The sequence below is a fragment of the Rhopilema esculentum genome, chromosome 4 (genome assembly GCF_057945365.1).
Source record: "Rhopilema esculentum isolate cy_ngs chromosome 4, ASM5794536v1, whole genome shotgun sequence".
Classification (NCBI taxonomy): domain Eukaryota; kingdom Metazoa; phylum Cnidaria; class Scyphozoa; order Rhizostomeae; family Rhizostomatidae; genus Rhopilema; species Rhopilema esculentum.
In genome coordinates this window covers 8915595-8937924 of record NC_142818.1, presented here as the reverse complement: position 1 = coordinate 8937924, position 22330 = coordinate 8915595, and the positions used below count along the sequence as shown (strand labels likewise).

At 34.5% G+C, this 22330-nt stretch overlaps 1 protein-coding gene across 1 annotated transcript; it reads right to left on the bottom strand.

The window, feature by feature from the left end:
• Positions 1 to 36: 36 nt before the first annotated feature.
• LOC148960400 (ubiquitin carboxyl-terminal hydrolase 39-like) lies at positions 37 to 22115 on the bottom strand. Its single transcript, XM_089115955.1, has 22 exons — positions 20209 to 22115; positions 17797 to 17845; positions 17051 to 17145; positions 15062 to 15141; positions 14687 to 14743; positions 14203 to 14299; positions 12730 to 12785; positions 11973 to 12069; positions 11121 to 11203; positions 10698 to 10743; positions 9125 to 9202; positions 8402 to 8466; positions 7570 to 7615; positions 6957 to 7021; positions 5900 to 5929; positions 5567 to 5614; positions 5194 to 5274; positions 4246 to 4307; positions 3612 to 3718; positions 2355 to 2395; positions 1303 to 1389; positions 37 to 840 (listed from the first exon to the last, which is right to left on the bottom strand). The coding sequence occupies exons 1-22, from the start codon at positions 20300 to 20302 to the stop codon at positions 817 to 819; spliced, it is 1488 nt and encodes a 495-aa protein (XP_088972081.1). The 5' UTR covers positions 20303 to 22115; the 3' UTR covers positions 37 to 816.
• Positions 22116 to 22330: the final 215 nt, after the last annotated feature.

The window sequence follows — 22330 nt, the reverse complement described above, 5'->3', positions numbered from 1 at the left end:
TGAGCAATCTCTTTCAATAATTATTGCACCGAAAGCTGCAAGACATGCATATGTATACAAATCTAAGAGCATTTAATTACATCCTACCATTTCTGATGGCTATCCAACAAGAAATGCAGATACCAAGTCCAAAAAGCTTACGCTGAATTTATGTTGAGATTTACCATCTGATCAAATGGATATTGTTCGACCAATAGAAGTGAAAAATTATTGATTACTACATAAAAAACCTACTCGTAATTATTCAAACAGGTGAAGGTGTACATCAAAGGGGACAAGGATAGTTTCTTTTAAAACTCTCCACCGCAGCCATTTAAAATAGACGCCAATCCTCTAACTATTGACTGATGAAGAAGATCTAAGTCAAACAGCACGAGGACCACAGTCTTTCACACCCTACATATTAGCTACGACAGAGAAATATGTTGCAGAAACTGGCATTGACTCTGCTGGATCAATTCTATTATCCACAAAAGCTACCACTAAAAACTTTGGATTCACAAAGACTGAAACAAACAACCCTGAGACTTCAACTGAGAAACTCTATTCGATTCTTACCTGAAAGTCGATTATCATGGTTACAATAACAGGACGAAATGTTATGTGGCGAAATTTAAAACAAGAATCTTAACACGTTTACACTGGAAAGATTCTTCAATCCGTCTCCATAAATAAGATATTTAGTATTATTGTAAGTATTCTTCCCAATGTTGTAACCCATCAGAATTTATCAACCGTTGGTCTTCACTTCTGACCACTTCTCTTTGTAAGTCGTCTTCACCAGGTTGTCGCCTTCATGTAGGCATGTAGAGCCGATCAGCTCTGTTGCAACTCCCATATCTAAAAGTGAAAGTTCAACAAGAATGCACACTGAGTACTTTAAATGGCAAGTCATAGATATGCCGCTTCTGCGAAATTTCATTGATATTTTCTCCGGAATCGTTAAAAACAAACCATATTATTATATAACAATATTATTAACGGACCAAAAGCCAGGAATTTCATTAAATGGAGAGGAGGTCATGGGCAAGTGATGTTGTCTTAATAAAAAAATTCAGGTTTGATTATAATACCCTATTACGTTGCAATGGCTTTATATATAGGGGGAAAAAAGCTTGTTTTAGAAGAAAAAAGAATGAAGAGAAAGCCTAAGAGAAAAAAGAATCTTTTTCTTGTTCTTGAATGACTTCAAGCTAGATATTGATTTCTTAATGTCAAAGTGTCCTTAGTAGCAACGTGTTCCCATAAGAATTTATGAGTTCGAGAGGATTCAAGTCTTGGAACTGACAATCAGAAACCAACCTGGATATAGGACTCTGAAAGTGTGATCATTGGCGGAAGAATTTCTTTCACGTGTAAATCTTGAAGCTCAAACCAATGCTTAGCGCCCTGGAATGACAGATTTTTTATTCAACAAGCAGAGGGGGGACAAATATCATGAAGTGCTATTTATCCTGAGCAACGAAGAAAATAGCAAAACTAACAATCTTAAACCGTATGTGAAAGCTAAATCTAAGACATCGTATTGCCGGCACACGCTTCTATAAATGTGCAGTGCTACATAGCTATCAAAGAGTTTGCAATCCTTAAAATTGCTTTGCAAAGTACGCAATAAATAAAACCCTGCGAGAAATAAGAACTCTCGGCAAATAGCAAGCAGAATAGCCCTCAAAGAAACCATAATAATGAGCCATGCTCCAGAGGTTGAAATTTCTGATTTTATCAAAATTTATACGCAAAATCAAATCTGGCACCCAACCGGTGAAGGTGTACAAAAATTTACACCAACTTCAAACTGCATTTCTGTTTTGAGAACGTTGACGCGTCAGTTTACGAAAAATTTGGACCCCTGTATGTACTAATGTTTAAGAAAGCAACAAATTATCATTTTTTCTTTTCATAATTTCACTAAATTCTCTACATTAAAATGAAATTTGAAAATAAAACAACCATAGTATATCGGCTGAAGAGCTGTCGATACACCATCTAAAGCGGACATAATCTAAATCTGAATTCATCAAATTTGTCCGTAAACTAACGGAATGGTCCCAATAGCTTCAACGAAACTTTCGGAGGAACCATGGCGTCAAGGCATGATGGTATAAGTGATTTGAAGGCTTCTTAAATAAAATTTGACAACAAAATCAACTCTACTAAGAAAGATAAGGATATTCTGATTGATGTTTACTTCATGAGCCTCGGTTTCGCTAATGCCTCTCCTTAGGAAGCTACAATAGATGCAATACATAAATAGCTTATCTGTTGCAGTGTCCGTAAAGTGAAATAATAACGAAACATAGAAAGGCACAAATTAAATCAGTACTCAGTAGTGACTAAATAAAGCATTAACGAACCTTGTGATAGACATGAACTTTAAAGTTTCCTTTCCCAGAGCCTGAAATATAAATACAATCAATTTATTAGTTTTTATAACCAATAGATTAATATGCGAACTATAAAAAACGCATAAAAGTACTAGCAAGCGTGTCCTACAATGTAATGTGACAATGTAACTTGAAATTAAGGCAAAATTATTCGAAGAAAATAAGAGAGAATTTCAGTGACGGCATTTCGAGCGTAGCCCGTTATCCTTCCATAATCACATGATAACGGCCTACGCTCGAAACGTCGTTTTTATAATTCGATCATATTTTCCTCGTACAATTTCACCTTAATTTCAAGTTATATTTAAAAAACAATATAACATATAATTCGTAGGTTTACAATGCTTTTTATTTAAAAAAAAGATAACAGGCAGATCCTGGCTTTTAAGCTATACTGGGGGTATCTCTAAAACTGTTGATACTAGCACCATCTAGTTTGTTTAAGGTCACATCTGACGTTAGATATACACCTAGGCCTACATAAAACAGACACATGGCCAGAGTGACCGTTTTTGGATGTTATTAAGAAACATCTGCTTTTTTGGAGGTTCCAGTTTTGTTTTTGGGAGAGTTTCTTCTCCAGAGATTAGCTCCATTAGCCTCTATTTCCCTCCCTAAAATTTTCCTCCATTTGTCTCGATCTCTTGCAAGATCTTCCAAGTTCTCCAAAGTTGTTGACTTCTGTGTCTTAATGTTTCAGCTCATTACAGAGAGTGTCCTCTTAAAATCAAAAGATTAAATCCACGTAAATTTCCTGGCGCCGAACCCAAAGATTCCTTATCATAGTGTTATGTCGTTTCCATAACAAAAAATCGACTAGTCTGTGTTAACTTTTCTTTTACGTCAACTGATCACCTATACTACTGCTTTCAACACACGAGTATTCAGCCCAGTTTCATGTTTCTGGATATCTCTGCATAAGATATACATCACAGACAGCTAAAACCAATAATAATAGCCTCCAGGTTAAACTACTTGAAATATGATGCGATTTTCTCCCACCTAACTACGTCAGTATATACCATAATCACCAACTGTTGAAATAAACCAGTGAAAAAGTAAAAAAAGTCAATGAAAAAGTCAGATATCTAGGACAGTGTTAATAAGTAGCCTCTATAAAAAAGATTTACTGGCAAAAAGAAACTAAGAATTCAGTATTTGGTTCTTCTTGAAAGACAGTCAAATATCAAGTTTTTATGAAATGAAATATTCATGAAAAGTTCCTACCTGGTTCTCCGTCATGTGATATGTTGGCGACGAGATCATAAGATGTATGAGGATGTTTTTCTACTACCTTCGGGTCATCTACCAAGTATTCTTTCATATCCAAGTTTCTAGTGAGGAAATTAAAAGGTAAAATGAGCCTATATACGATTTGTATTTATGGAAAATTGCAGATAGAGAAAGCACACTATACTGGGCCAACATACTGTCACTGGGACAAAAATAGCAAATTCACGATTAAGTGACAGGGTAGCTGAGCGGTAGAGCAACGAAGTTCAGTGTTGTTGGTCACGGGCTTGAGTTTTGCCCTGGTCGAGTCACTCTGTCACATTTCTCTCAGTAAATCTACAATTCAAATGCAAGATAAATATATAGACAAGCAGAATTACAAGTCATCTCAAAAATACCGGGCCTTCGACGAAGGGGGGGAGCCGGGGGGGCCATGGCTCCTCACCCTTTTTCGCAAAACAATAGAGTTTTTTCAAAACTTTTTATTATGATTGCCATATTTTCTCTTGGTCCCTCCACTTTTCAACCTGCGTCGGAGCCCATGAAATATAAAAGCAAACAATTTTAAATTTCAGTCTTACAAATAAATAAATTAATTATGAAAATACTGACAAGACTGACGACTTACTTGATTGGAAAATTGACAATGGTTGGATTTTTTTCGATGAAAAATGTGTTGTTGTTGAATCTCTAAAAATGGCAAAATATTCCATAAAAATTTCTGTTTGATATTTTCATTACATACAGTGATCTATCAGGTTAGTAAATTCATACAAAGCCTTTTAATGAACAACGATTGTGTGTAATTTCACTAGAATATATTTTACCTCAAAAATATCTTCTACCTGCTAATTGATTGTGTGTAAATTGTACAACTTTAGTTTATAAAAAGTTTTACTCCTATTTGTATCATTTATCATAAAAATAAAAGATTATATTACTTACTACTTTAGCTTAAAAATAGTTTCTACTTACTAATCATTTTATACAAATTTCTGCAAAAATGACAAAGTAGCAACCCTCAGATTACCAAATCTTCATTAAAAAAAACAAGCGCACGTTATAATTGGAGGGGTTTTCACATTAGGACTTACAAATGAAAGAGGCCGAGGAAAAATTAGAAATATCTGAAAAATATTGTACCTTTAATGAAACAAACTTAAAATGCTGTCTGAATCGCTACCAACAAAAATCTACCCTTAAATTGTAAAGCAGTTGCCACCAGGCCCGTGGACACTAGCGGGCAGGTAGACGATGCCCCCACCAATAACTTGCGAAAACCCTTCCTTCTTAAACTCTTCCTTTCCTTGGAGAAATGCACCTTTGCCATAACTATATACAGAATATCCATGCCCCCCCCCCAATCCCTTCAAGCTGTCTACGGGCCTGGTTGCCATAAAACAACATCTGCAACCCCCAAAAGTTAAATCGAGGTGAAGTTTTTTTTCTAGACTTTTTAGACGCAGCAACCTCATATTTTCTACTTGGGAGGGGGGGGGGTCGTGTTGAGAGGATACAATTTCGATCAAGCTTGAAGGAACTGCATACATGACAACAAAATGACGTGACTTCTTACCTTGAGAAAGATTATCAAATAGGGTGGCAGCTTTGTTAGCTGGAATCTTTTCACAAAACTTTCTTTGTATGTTTTATATTCCTAAGATGAAGAAGACTTAGATGTCATATCACATGGATCGATGGATTACATTGCTTCCAAATAATTCACTCACCTGATACTTCAAAAGAATCTGATATACATGACCAAAGGATGATTCTTCTAATTTACGTAGAAACTGAGTCTCGAACGAGAAACTGATTTACGTAGAAACTGAGTTTCAAAAAGGAAATTCACATAACTTGAATTGAGAAATTGAGCAGCGAACTCGGGTAGCAAATCATCATATAAAAACCAATACTAAATCATAACAACGGACTTGATAGAATAATACCTTTTCTTGCACGCCATCAAACTTCTGAAGTAGATTAATGAGTGGAACCTGCAAAAGATACAGAAAGCTGTATAAACACTCTCCTCTCCTTTATAGTTAGGCAAATAAGCCATAATTCACTCGACTTGACGATGCCATGAAATGAGATATGACACAGGTATTAATCATAATCATAAAGAAATATTTTTTATTACAATTTATGAATAATAGAAACAAAATACTTGTTACTACTTCCGTTGATTATATCTGCAATTGAAGAAAACTTTGCATCTTTGTATAATGGTAGAGAACTGTTTTATATTGAAAAGATACTGTGTATTTGAAATATCTTACCTGTGGAATGATATTTGCCTCCAGTTCATCCTAAAACGAAAAAGAGAGTAAGCTTTACTGCACAAGAAATTATATTTAATGAAATTTAAATCTACCAGAGAAAACTGACTCAAAATGCCACGTCATGACTTAAAAACTTCATGATTTCGCATATGGCTAGAAAAGAAAAGGCTAGATTCCAACTTTCAGAATATATAATTAAAAAGAAAATATAAAAAAAAAATTTTCATGGGAAAAATTTTGATATTGCTAAATGGCAAACGCTGCGTAGGTTGATATATATCAAGGCAGTATGAAAAATAAACCAAGTTTCAATCAACCATACTAAAAGCAAACAACAACATGATATTCATCGAGAGAATAAAGCTCTAAAACTACATTATTGTTGTGGATCAAGTATAATGGAGCTAAAGGTGAATTCTCTACACATTTGCCTATGAAGGAAGCAAAATAGACTTAAAAGAAAATCGCAAGCATCTTGGAGAGTTTTCTGGAATCTATGGAAACTTTCTTCTATCGATTTTGACAAAGAATAAGATTAACAAATTATTAGGAATCCACGGAGTGCTAACGTCTTTGGGAAGGCTAGATAGGTTGTCTGCCAACGGGGAACCAACTAACATCTTTTGGGGGCTTAAGACGACTCCCCACTCATGTAGCAGTCTAATTCACTTCATATGTCTAAATAGGATAGCCTTCAACAATGCAAGTCTTTTTCAGGAGCCCTTCACTACAAAAACATACCAAACAAATTATATTATAGAGAGATCATTCAAGCTATTTACAATTCAATACATAAATTGTGTCATAGAGCCCTTTTATGTCTAGAATAAACATCTAGGTTAAAAAGACCAAATGGCAAACATATTTATTTACAATCAAACAAGACATGGTTTAAAGCTGTTCGGGGAAGATGCCTACTAGGTAATATTTTATGTAGGACAGCAAATAAAGAGGGATTTTTTAAATGCGCTAGAGGAAATATGACATGTGATGCCATTAAGGTTTCTTTGATAGCATCATAAGCACTGAAAATAAAATTGGTATGACCACATACCTTAAAAAGTGGTGCTTGGGGGATATCAAGCGTTAAGTACAGAAATGGTGCCTGGCTTTTTGTTTCTGCGAAGAAAAATATTACAGTGTTTCTATTGCGTAAAAAAATTCAAAATATATTGACGCTCTAAAAACTGGAGGGAATATTTCCATAGATAGGTTCAATTTGTTTACGGCAAAAAAAACCTTATAGAAATGGCACTCAGTTAACTGCGGTTTGGTTTCTATGCAGCTTCAACGGGTACTTGCTAGCGAAATTTAGCTTGTTTAAACTTTTAATTCTAGAATGAGATGCCGATAAAGGGTTAGGTAAACATCGGGTTTTAATAAAGATCAACATTTGCTGGTCGAGATTTCAAACAGAAAACAGATCAGTAATATATTATGCGAACTTAATTTATTATAAATATTTCACCAACTGCATATAAAAAGCGACGGTGTTTTGACAAAGAGCTAAATAATTAACATGAAAAGGCCTAACAAAATGACATTCACACTCTAAAACTTCATTGAGATTCAAGAAATTGATGGTTCTGAAAGGGGAATTCAACAGGAGCCTAAGCTAATTAAATTAAGGTGATGAAAATAAAATTTTGGAGAAGAAGATCGGGCACCTTTGTATTCGTCAAGTTCCATGAGTTTTTTCATCTCATCCTCGTTCTATTAAATCAAGAGAACAAAGGTAAACAATATAATAAAGAAATTAACCAATGCAAAAATCGAGTTTCTACATTCTTCTGATTTCGAGCCAGATGGTCAATATACCGGAGCTGCGATGTCAAATTGCGAGCGCAATGCTTAAAACACCATAAACATTATTCTTTTTCTAGAATTTTCAATTAAAATACATGTAAAAAATTGATTCTATGAAACATCTCAATGCATTTTTCTGCATTTTTAAATCCAATTAGTGGCTTCAAAGTGGAAAAAGTATACTCTAAAAACGAAAATGTGAAGAATTTCTAAAATCGCAACGGATTGTACCATAGTTGATGATTGTACTTAGAAGAAAACATAGCCCTTCTAAAACAATTTTAATGAAATTTCAGGCTCTAAAAAATTATGTATCTTTAAAAGATCTTGTTTCGCTTTACGATAAAATATGAGCAACAACCTCTAAATCCCTTTAATGTAAAATTGTAAAATATTGTTATATTTTGCAAAACAAACCGACAATTATTTTTACATAATAACTAATTCAGACAAAATTCATTTGTTTGAATTTATATGTAAAGCGACATAACGAAAAGAAATGATCTTATTATAGAAAAGTGCAACTCAAAATTATTAATTTTCTTATACATTTTTTCATTTAATTAACAACTTGATAGAAAAAAGACAAATATATGGAATGTGATGTATTTCTTAAATCGCAATGTATTGTATTTCAAAAGGACATATACCGTGAAATTTTCAAGTACAGATGTGGTTGAAGAGGAAAATTACCTCAGTTTGTGGGAGTTTTCTGCTGTGAACAATCATTTCTCCTCTGAATGTTTTGAAGATTGTACCTTGAATCAAAGTCATCGATCGATAAATCATATAAATCAAGTGATGGTTCTTTTTGGACCATTCGAACTGCAATTCACTGTCCCAAAAATGTATTATATCTCATTGATTATAGGAACGATAGGGGAACGTCATAAGGCCTTGGTATATGTCAGCTTCATGCATCAAACACATTGCATATAAGATATTCTTCACTTTCGTGCATATCCTCGCTTTCGTGCACAGAAAACCTCTTCCTCCTTTTGACAATATAATTATGTGATGAATATCTGATGAAAAAATTGTGCCAAGTAACAAGACCTTCAATGTTGCTAGAAAACACAGCTATTAGGTTGGTAGGGATGCGCTGCAATGTAATTACACTTCAAAGTTTTAGTGTGTAAATAGAATTTAATTTGCTATCATAAGAAATGATTCTGGTATAGTGACATATGGTCAACGGCACATTACGCCCTTGAAAAGACCTTTAAAACTTCTAATTGGGAAACCTTCCCTTGCAAGATTAGAACATGTTACACACCATGATCACAAGAGTATTGAAACTACTGTAATTTTGTGTAAACACATTTTGTGTATACACGAGGTGCTTTGCTACATAACAAGCATATAGATAAAACAAATTCTTACTATAGTAAATAGTAATATAGTAAAAGTACTTACTGCTGTTTGGTTTTTTGGTCCCATTTAATGTGATATGAATCGAGTTTAGAAACCATGACAAGAAGTCAATCGGGAAACCTGGGAATGACAAATCACACGGGGTAACAGTAGCACCATAGGCAATAACTGTACCTTTGATTTGCAATGATAGAGACTCTCTTTACACACTGATTTCATTATCAAATCAGCCTTAAATATGAATTGGCCTGTTAAATAGCTTATACACGTAGGAAACAGGTTGAACAGGGGCACCTTCTCTACCATATCTCAAAAACAGATCAATTGGGCCTATTTGCTAGAGCGACAACATCTACCACATCCCTTTTGTGATCACATCTACCACATCCCTTACTTTTAAAATGCTTCCTACCTATATGCACGAGCTACAAGAACAGTAAAATAAGCACTGCTTCCATTAAACAATAGCAAGGCCCGATGTATAGACAAAGTGAGTGCCTGCCAGGTTAGTGGCACAATTAAGATATGTCTATCTGTAGTATTTGTTGGTCAATATCCGTTTTATATTATGCAAACTTCCTTTACATAAGATTGAGTCAGAGTAGAACAGCTAGTGACTCAGATGTTGAGAAGCATTAAAGCTCTTATACCAGTCAATGCATTAGATCGACAATTGTACAATTTCAACTCGACAATTGAAAATGTAACAGCCTTCTGCTCCATATAAGTAGATAAGACAATTATGTCTAAAGCGGCGCCAGATTTGTTGGGTTGGACATTGCAGTAATAAAAGACAGGCTGAATTCTTTCGAAATTTCAATGTCAAATGCGACATGGATTTTTATAGTCTGAATATTTTGTGTACAAGACATTTGCCCTTTGCATGTGTTGTGAACCGTAGATTAAAATCAGGAACTCTTTTCTGTGGTTTTATAGTATCTACATATGCTAGCAACTAAATCAAAACTAGGGCGTGTCAAAAACACATATCGGATTAGTATCAACAGAGCATACAAAAAATATTATAAGATTAAAAGGACAAGTCATGTGATAACGCCATTAGATAACAAGATTCTTCATACAGAAAAACTTTGTCAGATGTATTGCGTTGCACATGGCATAGAATTTTACATTAAAAAGACCTTATAAACGAAAAATGAAGTCTGCTCTAAAATGGATACCGAGTAAAATATCAAGAGAAAGGTTTGAGAAATATTAACAACAAAGGTCAGAAATCGTAAGACTGTAAGACCGATTAAGGGCTACGGGGTGAGCTGAGAAATTGGTTTTAGTCCTTTCCGATTGCATAAAAAGCCGTCAACACCACATCATACTAAAATCCGACATCCGACAATTTTAAGTGAAAAATTTTACGGCTTTATCCTACAATCTTGGTATTTTGTACAAAGGAGGGTTTATTTGGCGACTTCAGCTTTTAATATCCGACCTTTTATATTCTGAGAAGTGTTGGACAAAAAGTTATTACCTCAAATCCTAGAATACTCGAAATAGACTTGGGTACGTAAACAAAATGAAGTGAGCTAAACTTAGGCTTGTAATATGGGATTATTATGAGGTTGATAGGCAACAAATGCTTTGAAAATATTAGCATTACCTTGGGCAGTAAATTGAAACTTTTTCTTGCTGCATGAAGAGACCGCCTGGAAAAATACAAAATCGGGAGAAGTAAATTTGCTAAGCAGAGAAACAGGAGCTGCGTATATTTCTAAAATGATATGGCATGATCCAGGTCAATTCTTCTTAGAAACGTTTCATTATACACAACTGTATAAGGCCATTTCCAACCCCTACCTGTAAAAAAACATCAAATCATATAAAAAATCATATGCCACTTCCGATGCTTTTGCTTTATGGATGAATTTGCCCTTGGTAGAAAGCTATATAATTTTGGGCAGCATAGACTTGGCATAAATTGCTTTTGGATATGAAGAGCTTAAAGACATGATAATCATGCAATCCACATTTGAGAGGTGATTTTTCAAACAAAAGCTGAGTAAAAAATAATGGACTCCCAAACCTGCAACATTTCGTGTGGACTGACATGTGCTTTGAAGTTTCTAGGATTCCAGATTTTTCTGATGAGCTCTCCGAATCTTTGCACTGGAAAAACCGATGAAAATTACAACAATTACAAAAGAAAAAAAACATGGAACCATTAGATATTCTATAAAAAAAACAATAATTATAAGTTAGAGATAAATAGCAACTGTTGAAAATTCCAGGTATTTATTGATTGGTTTCAGGCTTAACATTGCAGGAGGAAAAAGTTTGAAATTGGCAATATTTATCTAGAACCTCAACTGCTTTGAAAGGTCGAGAGGTGCTAAAATGCATAAAGAGCGCTTATTATGAGTGAACTTTAGTTCGTTTTGCTTGTGGAACGTTTGAGTGCGAACTTAGCACGAAAGACCTTTAAAAACATCATGCCAAACTGATTCAAGATAAAACTGACCTTTTGACTGGCAATGGCACTGTTAATGACAAATAACAGAGCCCTCACAACAGAAACATCGCTGTAAAAATCGTTGCTGTGCAATCGTTTGCACAAAAAATCTTAATTCAAGGCAAGCCAAGTTCTATTTCTAATCAGAGTTTAAATTTCGTCCCGGGATGAATACATATATGAAAAGAAATCTTCTCGAGCACGGGCGAGTTGAGAGATTCTTTCTGATGAAAAATAGAGGAATAGAGCACTGGATCCTAACACCAGTAGGGTTTAAACTTGCTTCGGCGTGGGAACCACATGTAAACAAGCCAAATTTCCGTTATCTCAGCTCGGGGTGAGACTCAGTTAACTTTAACATGTAAAAGGCTTTCCATTCTTTGATAGAATATTTTTACCAGCTAGAAGTTTCATGATTTCACCTACCAAGCGGAAACATCGTGTCACCTGGCGGCCTCTTGATTGAGCCGTAATTGTCTTCTTTCAAGAAGAAGTTTCGAATCGGAGTGACAAAAGACAAAGCCTGAAATCAGAATTGATTAATGGGAAACTATAATCAGCTGTGCACGTTACAAAATAACCAAAGATGCATACTAAAATAAACTTTTTCTGGATTTCGTGAATTTAGGAAGGTCTAAGCTTCATCGACCGGAAGTGTAAAGGCGTACACTCTTTTTTATAAAGACAATTAAAAAAAGTTCAGACTGGCTGTTCTTAAATTTTTCGAAAAACTTAGGCTGGATTGTTCCTAATTTGTTCTTAAATTATTATTAATTCTTGAATTATTAGGGTGTAAGCAGTGCAGTTGCTAGCTAGTGTGCTGTAAGAAGGTGCTCAACCTCATTTGCTAAAAAGGTGAGTGAGATATATTTTATTGTTCATGAGTTTTAAAATTCACCAAAGAACCCACCCTCTAGATGGCATAAGAACTTCTCGTTTTAGAGATGAAGTTTTTAAGGCGGTTTCACACATTGTTCAAAATTACATTTTCCAGGAGCTCGGCCTCAGCTTGTTCTTAACTTGTTCTCAACTTTTGACCAATTTTGAGACTCGTGTTCTTATAAAATTACTCTTAGCTTTGGATTCAATAATCAAGTTATTTAGTAACAAAGAAAAGGTTTTAAAAATTGCGGGCCTCGAAAGAAACGGGATTTGCAAAAAGCGATTACACTTTGAACCTCACCTGCAAGACGACATTCAAATAATCGTTCGCCTTTATATTGTTGACCCCAACAATGCCTAAAAATAATAAAACATGGTTGATTACCACAAGTCAGCTTTCCAAAGCTTGAAATCATTGACAAAAATTGAATTAAAATTATACCCTTCTAAGATTCCCCTATTCTATGTATTTAAAACAAAACCAAAGATATGGCCGAAGCTTCATGAAAATTCAAAACTTGACAAAACATCTAGGTTCAGGACCTTTAGTTTCTTACAATCAGCAAATTGCAATTTGGGGTTAACAAAAACAGGAAAACAAAACGAAGTTAATTTTTCGCATTTGCCCTTTCACTTTTGTAGAAAACGGGATGTCAAAAGAAAACTTCATACAAAAGGAAAGTGAAAAAACAAATCAGCTGAACCAAGAAGATGTAAGGAAAAATAGGACTATATTTTAATATAATGTTTGAATACTTTCTACAAAGTTATTCGTCCAATATGACCCCAGTATATAAAACCATAAACGCAGATGAAGACCGCCAATGTAAGTCCCTAACGTGAATTCAAATGCTTACACACTTTTTTATTAGAAAATTGCTTATAAGAATAATCAGGCCCAGAATCATCCAATTTTATATTAATACAATAAAAATATTGATCAGCCTCAATTCGCATATCTATGTCTCATCTATCAGCATTTGCCTGTTTCGCTATGTTAAAAGGAATCGCAGAACTGGGCGTGGTTTTTATGTAAGGGCGAACGATGTTCCCTTGCAACAATATCAGATTTGAAAAAAAATACCTTAAGAATTTATTCAGGCTGAAAACGAAAAATTCTTAAGAATATCGAGGCTAGAAAAAATTTAAAGTGTTCTCATAAAAAAAAGAGTTGGGTAATCCAATCTTGATTCCTTACTACAAACTGCTAACAAGAATCTTAAGTTCATTTGCCAAATATTAAATTTCCTCTAAAACATATCTTGGCCTTCCTTTTATTCCAATCCTTAGGAATTTTAATTAAACCTATAAGTGCTAGGCTGAGCTTAAGCCGTAGGTCACTTTACGTTACAGGTCGATTGTGAACAAAAACAAGTAATAAGCCATGTTGATAATGCAGGTATGAATCACGTCATTTGCGGTGACATCTCCCCAGACATTTCACTAGAAAGTCTTTCCGAGGTCAAGAAATTGGTACCAGGAAATTTTTATCTATCCACAGACAAAATGTTTTACTTGTATTGAGAATGATGTCCTGGCTTTCAGTATGACTTTTAAAGCTTTGCAAGGAAGTGCACAACATGAATGAATGTAAAAAATATGACAAAAGCCTGTGGAGCAAGTTTTCTTAGTGATGGGTGTGACAACCACAATATTTCCCCTGTCTACTAAAGCTTAATTTTATTTTCAATTAAAAACACATTCCTTCCATCTCTGAAAAACACCAGGCATCTGACTTTGTTACAATATTTCCGTGTTTCAACTATCAACTTACCCGGAAGATACAAAGTGCCATCAAAAGCACGTGACATATCACCGTTTGAATCGAGTCTTTCAATCAGTTCTTTGGTAAACGTTGGTTTTAGCACATACTGTCAAAATACAAAACAAAAGTAGCTTCAGATAAATCACAAAGTAATTTTGTTCTCAAATAATGGTGATCTTTAAGTTGCAGATCTTGACCAACAAATATGCAGATCTTTAAGTTAATAGTTAGAAATGCTACCTTTTTCGTTATTAAAGGTTAATGAAAATTTAATCAGCGTTACCTAAAAATGCGGATAAGTTTCAATTAATTTAATCAATCTAATTGATTCCATGGTTATATATTAATAATAAAAAAACTTTTTTATTATGCAGGTGAATAACGATGTTAAAATTTCCATTCCATTAAGATTCCCATTTCCATCCATTACAAAATTCAATATTTATATGGAAATTGAGCAATATTTTACAATAGAAAACGGTAAATCGATTACCTTGATGTCATCCAACGATGAGTCGACAATTTCATAGTTGTCTGGCAAGCAATAAAACTGCAGACAAAAATATTAAAAACTGATGACATGAAGAATTTAAAATGAAAAAACATCTAACGATCACAGGGGCATTCCCTGGGATGTAAAGGTCTAAAACCTCTGTTTCGTAGTTAACTTGGTTTCTGTTATCAATGGTTGCTTGAAAATGTTATCAACACTTTATCTTTTCGCCTATCAGTAAGTAAGTTTTCGACATCTTGAGAAATTTAATCCACAAAAACAAAGGCTTACGTAGTTCATAATTAGCAGTGATTCAATTACTTTGAATCATTTGTGTGTTTATTTACACTGATAATATTTTATAACTGCACCAACCTTTAATGTATGTAAGTTCATGTAAACATGGTGACTAACATGAACACTGTGGGTGTATGCATGGGAATGTTCTCCTCTTCCTAATAAGAGATGGTCATATTACCATTAATAAAAATGACAAATATAACTTCAATAATACATATTTGCAACTGTTTAACTATTAATGAGATTTTCATTGAGTAAAAACGCAAAATAATACTGGAAGGGAACAAGATACTCCTAACTCATAAGCTTGATAATGAAATAGGATATAAAGATGAAGAAAAAATCTACATATGTGATACAAGAAAGGCACATAAATAAATAAATAACAACCAACTGCATTTCAATCTTTTAACAACCAGGTTTATGCTCAGGACGTATTATTTATCCAGACACGTGATACATTTTGACAACGTGGCTTAATAAGAAATTTGCAAAGTTAATCCCCCTTTTTACTTAAGGACGAATGATGAGACGCGTTAAGCTGACGATTTCTTCTATACTTGTGCAGTAACGGTCCGGGGAAGATAGTGATTTCGGATACGACGTCTTAGTGTGTTTACAATATAACACGGTGCAACTGCTTCGACAAGGAATCTTTGATTACTACATAAAATCCAAATTTTCAATGCTGGCTCCGAGCCTTTTTTAATTCATAGATTCGCCACTGTCAAAATCCTATGTACCCAGCAGCTTTTGTCTCTTGCCTTAGTCTGCTTCTGGCTCACTACCCCCAACATGGAATGAAGAGTAAGTAGTATTAAGAGATTCAACGCGCTCATCCACTATTCAGTAATCAACGTGGCCAAAATTTGTGCTCTGCTTGGCATCTTCGAGACCACAGACGTATAGACGAGGGCACAAAATGCTCTAAACGTCGCTGATTATAAGAAAACCATCGTGAGTACGATTTTGGGAGCTTTATAAAAAAAAGCCGTAATCTCTTCAAATCATCTCTCTTGGAACGTCAAAAACACAACAGCAGTGCGAAATCTGTCTGAAAATTTCTATCAAGATAAATTATCCGTCGAAATTACTCTTTTTGGCTACAATTGAAACTCCAGTTTAGTGTAAGCCACTTTGTTATCATCCTCTGCATCATTTAAGGAGAACATGAAATTAACAATTTTAACTACAGAAAAATGAGACAAATATGTCTAGATAATCTTCTTCTATATTTTGCCAAATGCACCCACTGCATTTGTCTCGTTTAGTGAAACGATATTTTTTACAATAATACAATTAAAATAAGTCAGCTAGCAATCAGAATCTATTATCATTAAGGGGAGTTTGAGCCAAAAGCCACAATGAATACAATGGCCACCTATATCTTCAAGATTTTCAAATGCTTCTACACCTCAAGTCCATCGTCAACCAACAAACTTCAGACTTTCTTTCTAAAAGTATTTTTCTTTCTTCTAAAAAAAATTTACAACCAAAATAATGGAAGAACAGCCTCTATCCACAATGAATTTTTTGCTGGTTTTCCCAGTCATTTTTTATATATAATAAGGCCTGTAGGCTGAAATGGACCATGGCCAAAACAATTTTTTTACTTATAAGTTAGCATAATTTCTATAATTACAATTTGATAATAAATCTCAGAATACAGAAAACAGCTAATACAAAAAAGGAAATGTAAAAATGATTATAAGCTAGACAGATAGCGTTGCGTAGATATGCACATAGAAGACTTCCCAAAAGATACAAACAGAGACCAAATTACAGAGGTTTGATGGGGCAAGAGCTCATATGGCCATATCTCAGCCAAACTGCAATATGTTTAACTGATTATGCATAGATAGATGTAATTTATGGCGCTCTTTCAGGTTATGGGATCAAATTTCAAACTTCTAAAAATATATTTTGCTGCAGTGTCATCACTCAAGAAGTCTATTTGCCTATTCTGATTGAAAATGTGACTTATTTTTGTAAAAACTATGCTCCATAACGAAATTTGACATCAAACTTAAAAAATTGCCATAAACAAAGAAGTCTTTATATTACCTTGGAAATACTTTCCACACACCAAACAGGCATAGACATTAAGATGTGACAGAGAAACAGTGCAAAGCTTTTCAAAGTCAAAATCCAATACTGATCTAAAAGTTTAGAACAAAGAAATTTGAGTTACAGATTTCTACCACTAGCAATAACAAGGCTGTCAGTTTAAAGTAGATTTGATGTCAAACATTATCTTTTTTATACAAATTCGGCATGATAAATTACAAGGAAAGAATAGTCAACATTTCAAAAATCAACTACCCATAGCTACATAGGCTACAAAATATCAATCTCCTATGGATTTCTTTGCTTTTATAAATATATGTCATTTAAACCTCCCTACAGACTATTCTATAGCTAAAACTATGGTGAAATTTTCAACAGTAAAAAAACAAATATTTTTCACCTATTACCAAATTTAACTTAGTTGGATATCACATGTACAGAAATATTCAAATATCAAAAGTAAAATATCTATTTAAAAGAATGATGAACCCTATCTGACGAATCATCATTTAAAAACTTGGTTAGAGAGAGGTTCAAAACACTTCAAAAACTATTTGTATTCTATATTAATCTATATGAGAATTTGGGTCAATTTTTGCATGAAAAGATAGATCAGCAGAGAGCATATGTCAAAAACCATATATGACAAATTTTGGCATAGGACCGAATCTTGAATAAAATTTGATTTTTCCATCAGTGATTTCCAAATTTGACTGAAAAGATATTATATGTACCACACATACCTGTTTATTGTGTCAAGATAAGGACAGTGGCGACCTCGGTTTGATTCAACTGCATGGAAAATAATAGCTTACAGATATTTGTTTGTGACAATGAATCTTAAAATTTCAGCAGCAGAAAAATTGATAATCACAATGATGTTGAAAATATATGTTTATAGCTACAGAAGACATATGCAAACACAGGTTTAAATGCTCAGAGAAGTTTTGGAGTTATATATGTCCTTACTGCTTCCTGAGTTCATGACCGCAACTTTTTGCTAAATCTATCTTGGCTAAGATTCCTACATTGGTCAATGGCAAATGTAACAATTGTGGAATTACGCATCCTAAACTGTCTATGTGTCTGAATCCTTAGGTAAGTGCTCCCCTATGAGTGTCTCAGTTTGCATTTCAGTTCGCATTTTAAGCTGAATATATTGAGTAAACTATAACTTATTGTTGAATTATTACAAGCATTGTGTTCCCAACATTTGTGCTAAGTCCCATATATGTCCTTTTTGTGGTTTTAAAGATCGATATACATATATCCAGATATTTTTTGAAACGCAATATTTTTTTGTTTTAAAAAAGCTTGTCCGCTCTTCAATTGTTTTTCAAAATGGCAAAGAAGTACAAAATTGTCCCTCCTGGCAATTTTTCAATCTTCCATGACCTTTGCTGCCTGTGTTTGGGCAAGCATATGCACAGCTGTAACACCACAGAAGTCAGGACAGAATAGGCCTGCTCATTGACCCATCGGAGAAAATTAATGATATTTCAAAATTTAAAATAGCTATGGACAAGCTGTTTTTTGTTTTATGTTCATCATTAAATTCTACACTAGAAAGTTAATACAGGACAACTATTAACATTTTGGCTCTTCTGTAAAAGAATTTTCTGATTTCTCGAATCGCCTGCCTGCAAATGTTTTAACAGAAGTGGTCTATCGGCAATAAGCCCATAATGCACAAAACAATAAAAGAGGCAAGGTTTATTTGATATATTTCCATACTTAACATAATAAAAAGATAAGAAATATATTGAAATAGTATTATGGGGGGTTTCTGTCACTTTTATACCTGTAAGATGTTATTTTTACTGCACCAAATCCAGAAGCCAAAGACTGATGCGAGGTTCCTGCTCAGCATTAAGAATCATTATGAAAACATTTTGTTTTGGGCAGACCAGGCCATAGAAAATCAGTTGGAACTTCCACAAATTGGTCTATTTTTCTACAGAAACATATCAAAATGACCCTTTAATTATTGTAGAATAACATTTTTCGGGTGTCCTTAAAACCGCAGAAGCACTTCATGCTCAAATCGCCTGTTATTTATGCAAAACCAATTTTTGGAGCACCCCATTTATACTTTAAGTGCTTACTTGGGCACCCCATTTATAATTTTGCCCTACTCCTAAGCTATTTCATACAGAAAAAATGAAGTTTATAGATAGCTTTTGTTGCTTTTTGCATCAAAAAATCATAAAAACAGTGTTTGCTTCAAAATTCATTCAGGTGATGTTATAAATCATATAACGAAACAAATTACAGAAAACAATTCAATGATAAATAAGCTACATTTTAGGGAAAAAATCTAGTTAGTTCGGCCAATCAACAATTTAAAGAGATGTTGAAAATCACTCAGTGTTCTAAATTTGTGTATTGCAGTCTGTTAAATGGCAAAATATTGGCTTTTCTCATTTCCCCAAGAGCAATGGCATAACTGCTGTGTATAACTAATAAACAACCAATGGTGGCGAAAAGGATGATTAATAGTTTCTTTTATGCATAGTAAAAAAACAACTTTTTGGCACAAGCATTAAGAAGTAGAACTGTTGACGCAGATCAATAATTTACTGGCCAGTATTTGCCATATGAGGTCTACATGGATTCCACCCTTGCTTCGAATTCAAATGAGCAGTTCCCTTTATCTATAGTTTTAAAATAATGATGCCCGCAATATTAAATAATTCTACCCCTTTTATGGTTGTAAGAATATGACTACGTCCTATTATCAAGCATTTTGATTTGTTTCTACCTAGCATCCAAAGGCAGTTTTAAGGACACTTAAAAGCTTATGCTTTGAACAGTGTTCTGGTCCTTCCTCTCAATGTGACCATATCTCGTGATTCCTACGCCTGGAAATACAGAGAGCTGGCGACCCTCCTCACTCTGGGTGAAAGTTTGGTCATGCCAGGGATTCGAATCACGGACCCTTTGGTCTGTAGTCAGCGTCAGTGTAGAAAAATTTCAATAGTATACACTTGCCCAATTCTGCAGACTTGTAACACAAAACTTGCTCCAACAAGTTGCAGAGCAAGTTTTGTGTTTCAATCACGGCTAATTTTTGATACAAGTATTTATCTTAACTGGTTTATATCTTGACAATGCTAAGCGTGTATTGAACTTTATTATACTAAAATGTAATTTACCTTTCACTCTAGCCTTCTGCTCAACTTCCTCTTCGCTATCATACTCCTCAACTAGCGGTCTTTTCATTCCAACGACTGGCTTCACGTCCTCCATTTTGGCCTATGGTTACTGAACTGCATCTTGGATTAGCCTCGTTTCAAAAAGAATCACCGCGGCGATCCAAGGGCGCTTCTATATCATTTATCATTGCCGCGATCTCACACCTTCTTTTGATAGCATAGTTTTGCACTATCTACATGATTTATTTTTAGATACTGTACATACTTTTCTGTCGCTTCCGAAATGTCAATTTCTCTAGTAATCATTTTTGAAAACGCTTCTGCGTGCAAGTATTGCTGAAATTGCAAGAGTTTTCATACCAATATTATAACATCAATCAGACATTCAACTGTCCAAAGCAATGGCAGGTGACATGACGGATTTTTTAATTGATGTACTTAAAAATATGATAATTCCTTATGCAATACACGATGTATTTATATTTACTGTTTTAAATGTCATTCTAACCTAAAAAACACTGCTCGACAAATAGAAAAAATGTTACCATTGACTTTGAATCTTCTGCATTGCAACCATGCCTCTCTCAACTTATGCCTGATTTGCCTTGGTCCAACACCAAATCGATATTGCAATGTTTCTATAGATGCACTCTGTTAGCCCCTAAGATGATAGTATCATAGTCTCCATAAAAACTTGTTTCTTTGCCACTCCCCTTTCATCGGTACTTCTCACACGATCACTCCCCGTAGCATGTCTTATGGGGAAAATGCTGGCCTAAATCACTCTGACTTGCCAATTATCATGTTCTCAATCTCAAACATAATCTGGATGTTCTACCTATGTTGCAGAACCCGTTTCCAACTATAACGATTTCAAACGATGGCCGAAGCTTAACTCGAATGCTTTTTCTTCAACGCGTGCGACTCTCAAAACTCTTACTCGTTCTTCTCTTGATCACGTGATCTTACGTCAACGGTAACAAAACGCTATTTTCTACATGTCTCATGTTTCTGGAACTCTATTGCAATCAACTTAAACTAGTATTTCAGCATCATTTCGACATTCGGCAGCCGTTTTCTATCAACTTCAACTTTAACTAGTTTTTCAGCATCATTCCTACACTCTTAGTGCTGCCGTCTCTGATATGATCTTTGAAAATGGTTGGCTCTTCTCTGCTTTACTTTTGGGGTCTTCATCTTACATATAATGCCCTTTAAAATTTTCATTCCCGCGCTAGAAATGAACAAAATTTACACAAATTAATTGAAGTAAATTGCAGGATGCACAAGCATATTACCCAAACGTTACCTCGGTTTAAGAATTATCTTTGAATATCTGTTAATTCAAGCGGTTAATGATATCTGAAAATTTTTGGAGTGGCCCGTATTTCAAAAAAAAGTCCTCTTGTATTTGAAGTGCAGCATAAGGTGACGAGCCTTCTAGTTGCCTTGGTAACATTGCTTTTGCTATTATTTGCCTCGTTTTTCTTATGTTTCTCAGTTTGAATTTATCAGACTTTGAGTTTCCTACAATTCTCTCAAAAGATTATATGCTATTTTTTACATTTTCTTTATTCTTGTATCGATAGAAAATTTATTTTCAAAAAGTTGCGGAACTACTAAATTTTCTTCGGCATTTCTTACAATTTTTGATACGTATTATTTTGGAATTCCTGGCGTTAGTGGCTGCGCCAGCTACTGCACTGCAGAGTGAGGGTAATTGGCGTAGCCAGTGAGACCATGCCCCTTTTGCCTCGTTTCAGTGCTGTGTACCAGGTTAATTCACTTTAGGAAATATGATCTACCCCTATCTAGCAAATATGTGGACCTTGTTTCGAAGAAATTCGAGGAGGGAATTACCCCCCCCCCCCATACCCCCTAGCCAGCGCCATATAAAGGTCTCAACGTGACACTTTTTTGAGTATCGTTACGCATGGCAAGTTACAAATCTCATCATCAATTCAATAAAATCAAACTCTTAATAAACTTGCCTGCATTCGGGGTTCACCATGATCTTTGTTTATAATACTAGGCACAAAGTAACAAGATCATGAAGATAACAGTTTTTTGCTTGAATACATATTCCAATCTACTCTAAGACAATCAATATTCCCCGTACAAT

Coding starts and splice junctions, on each gene's coding strand:
- LOC148960400 (XM_089115955.1), bottom strand. CDS start 20,302: ATGGAGGACGTGAAGCCAGTCGTTGGAATGAAAAGACCGCTAGTTGAG. Junction 5,930..6,956: donor CCCAAGCACCACTTTTTAAG/GTATGTGGTCAT, acceptor TTTTCGTTTTAG/GATGAACTGGAGGCAAATAT. Junction 5,275..5,566: donor TTGATGGCGTGCAAGAAAAG/GTATTATTCTAT, acceptor TCTTCATCTTAG/GAATATAAAACATACAAAGA.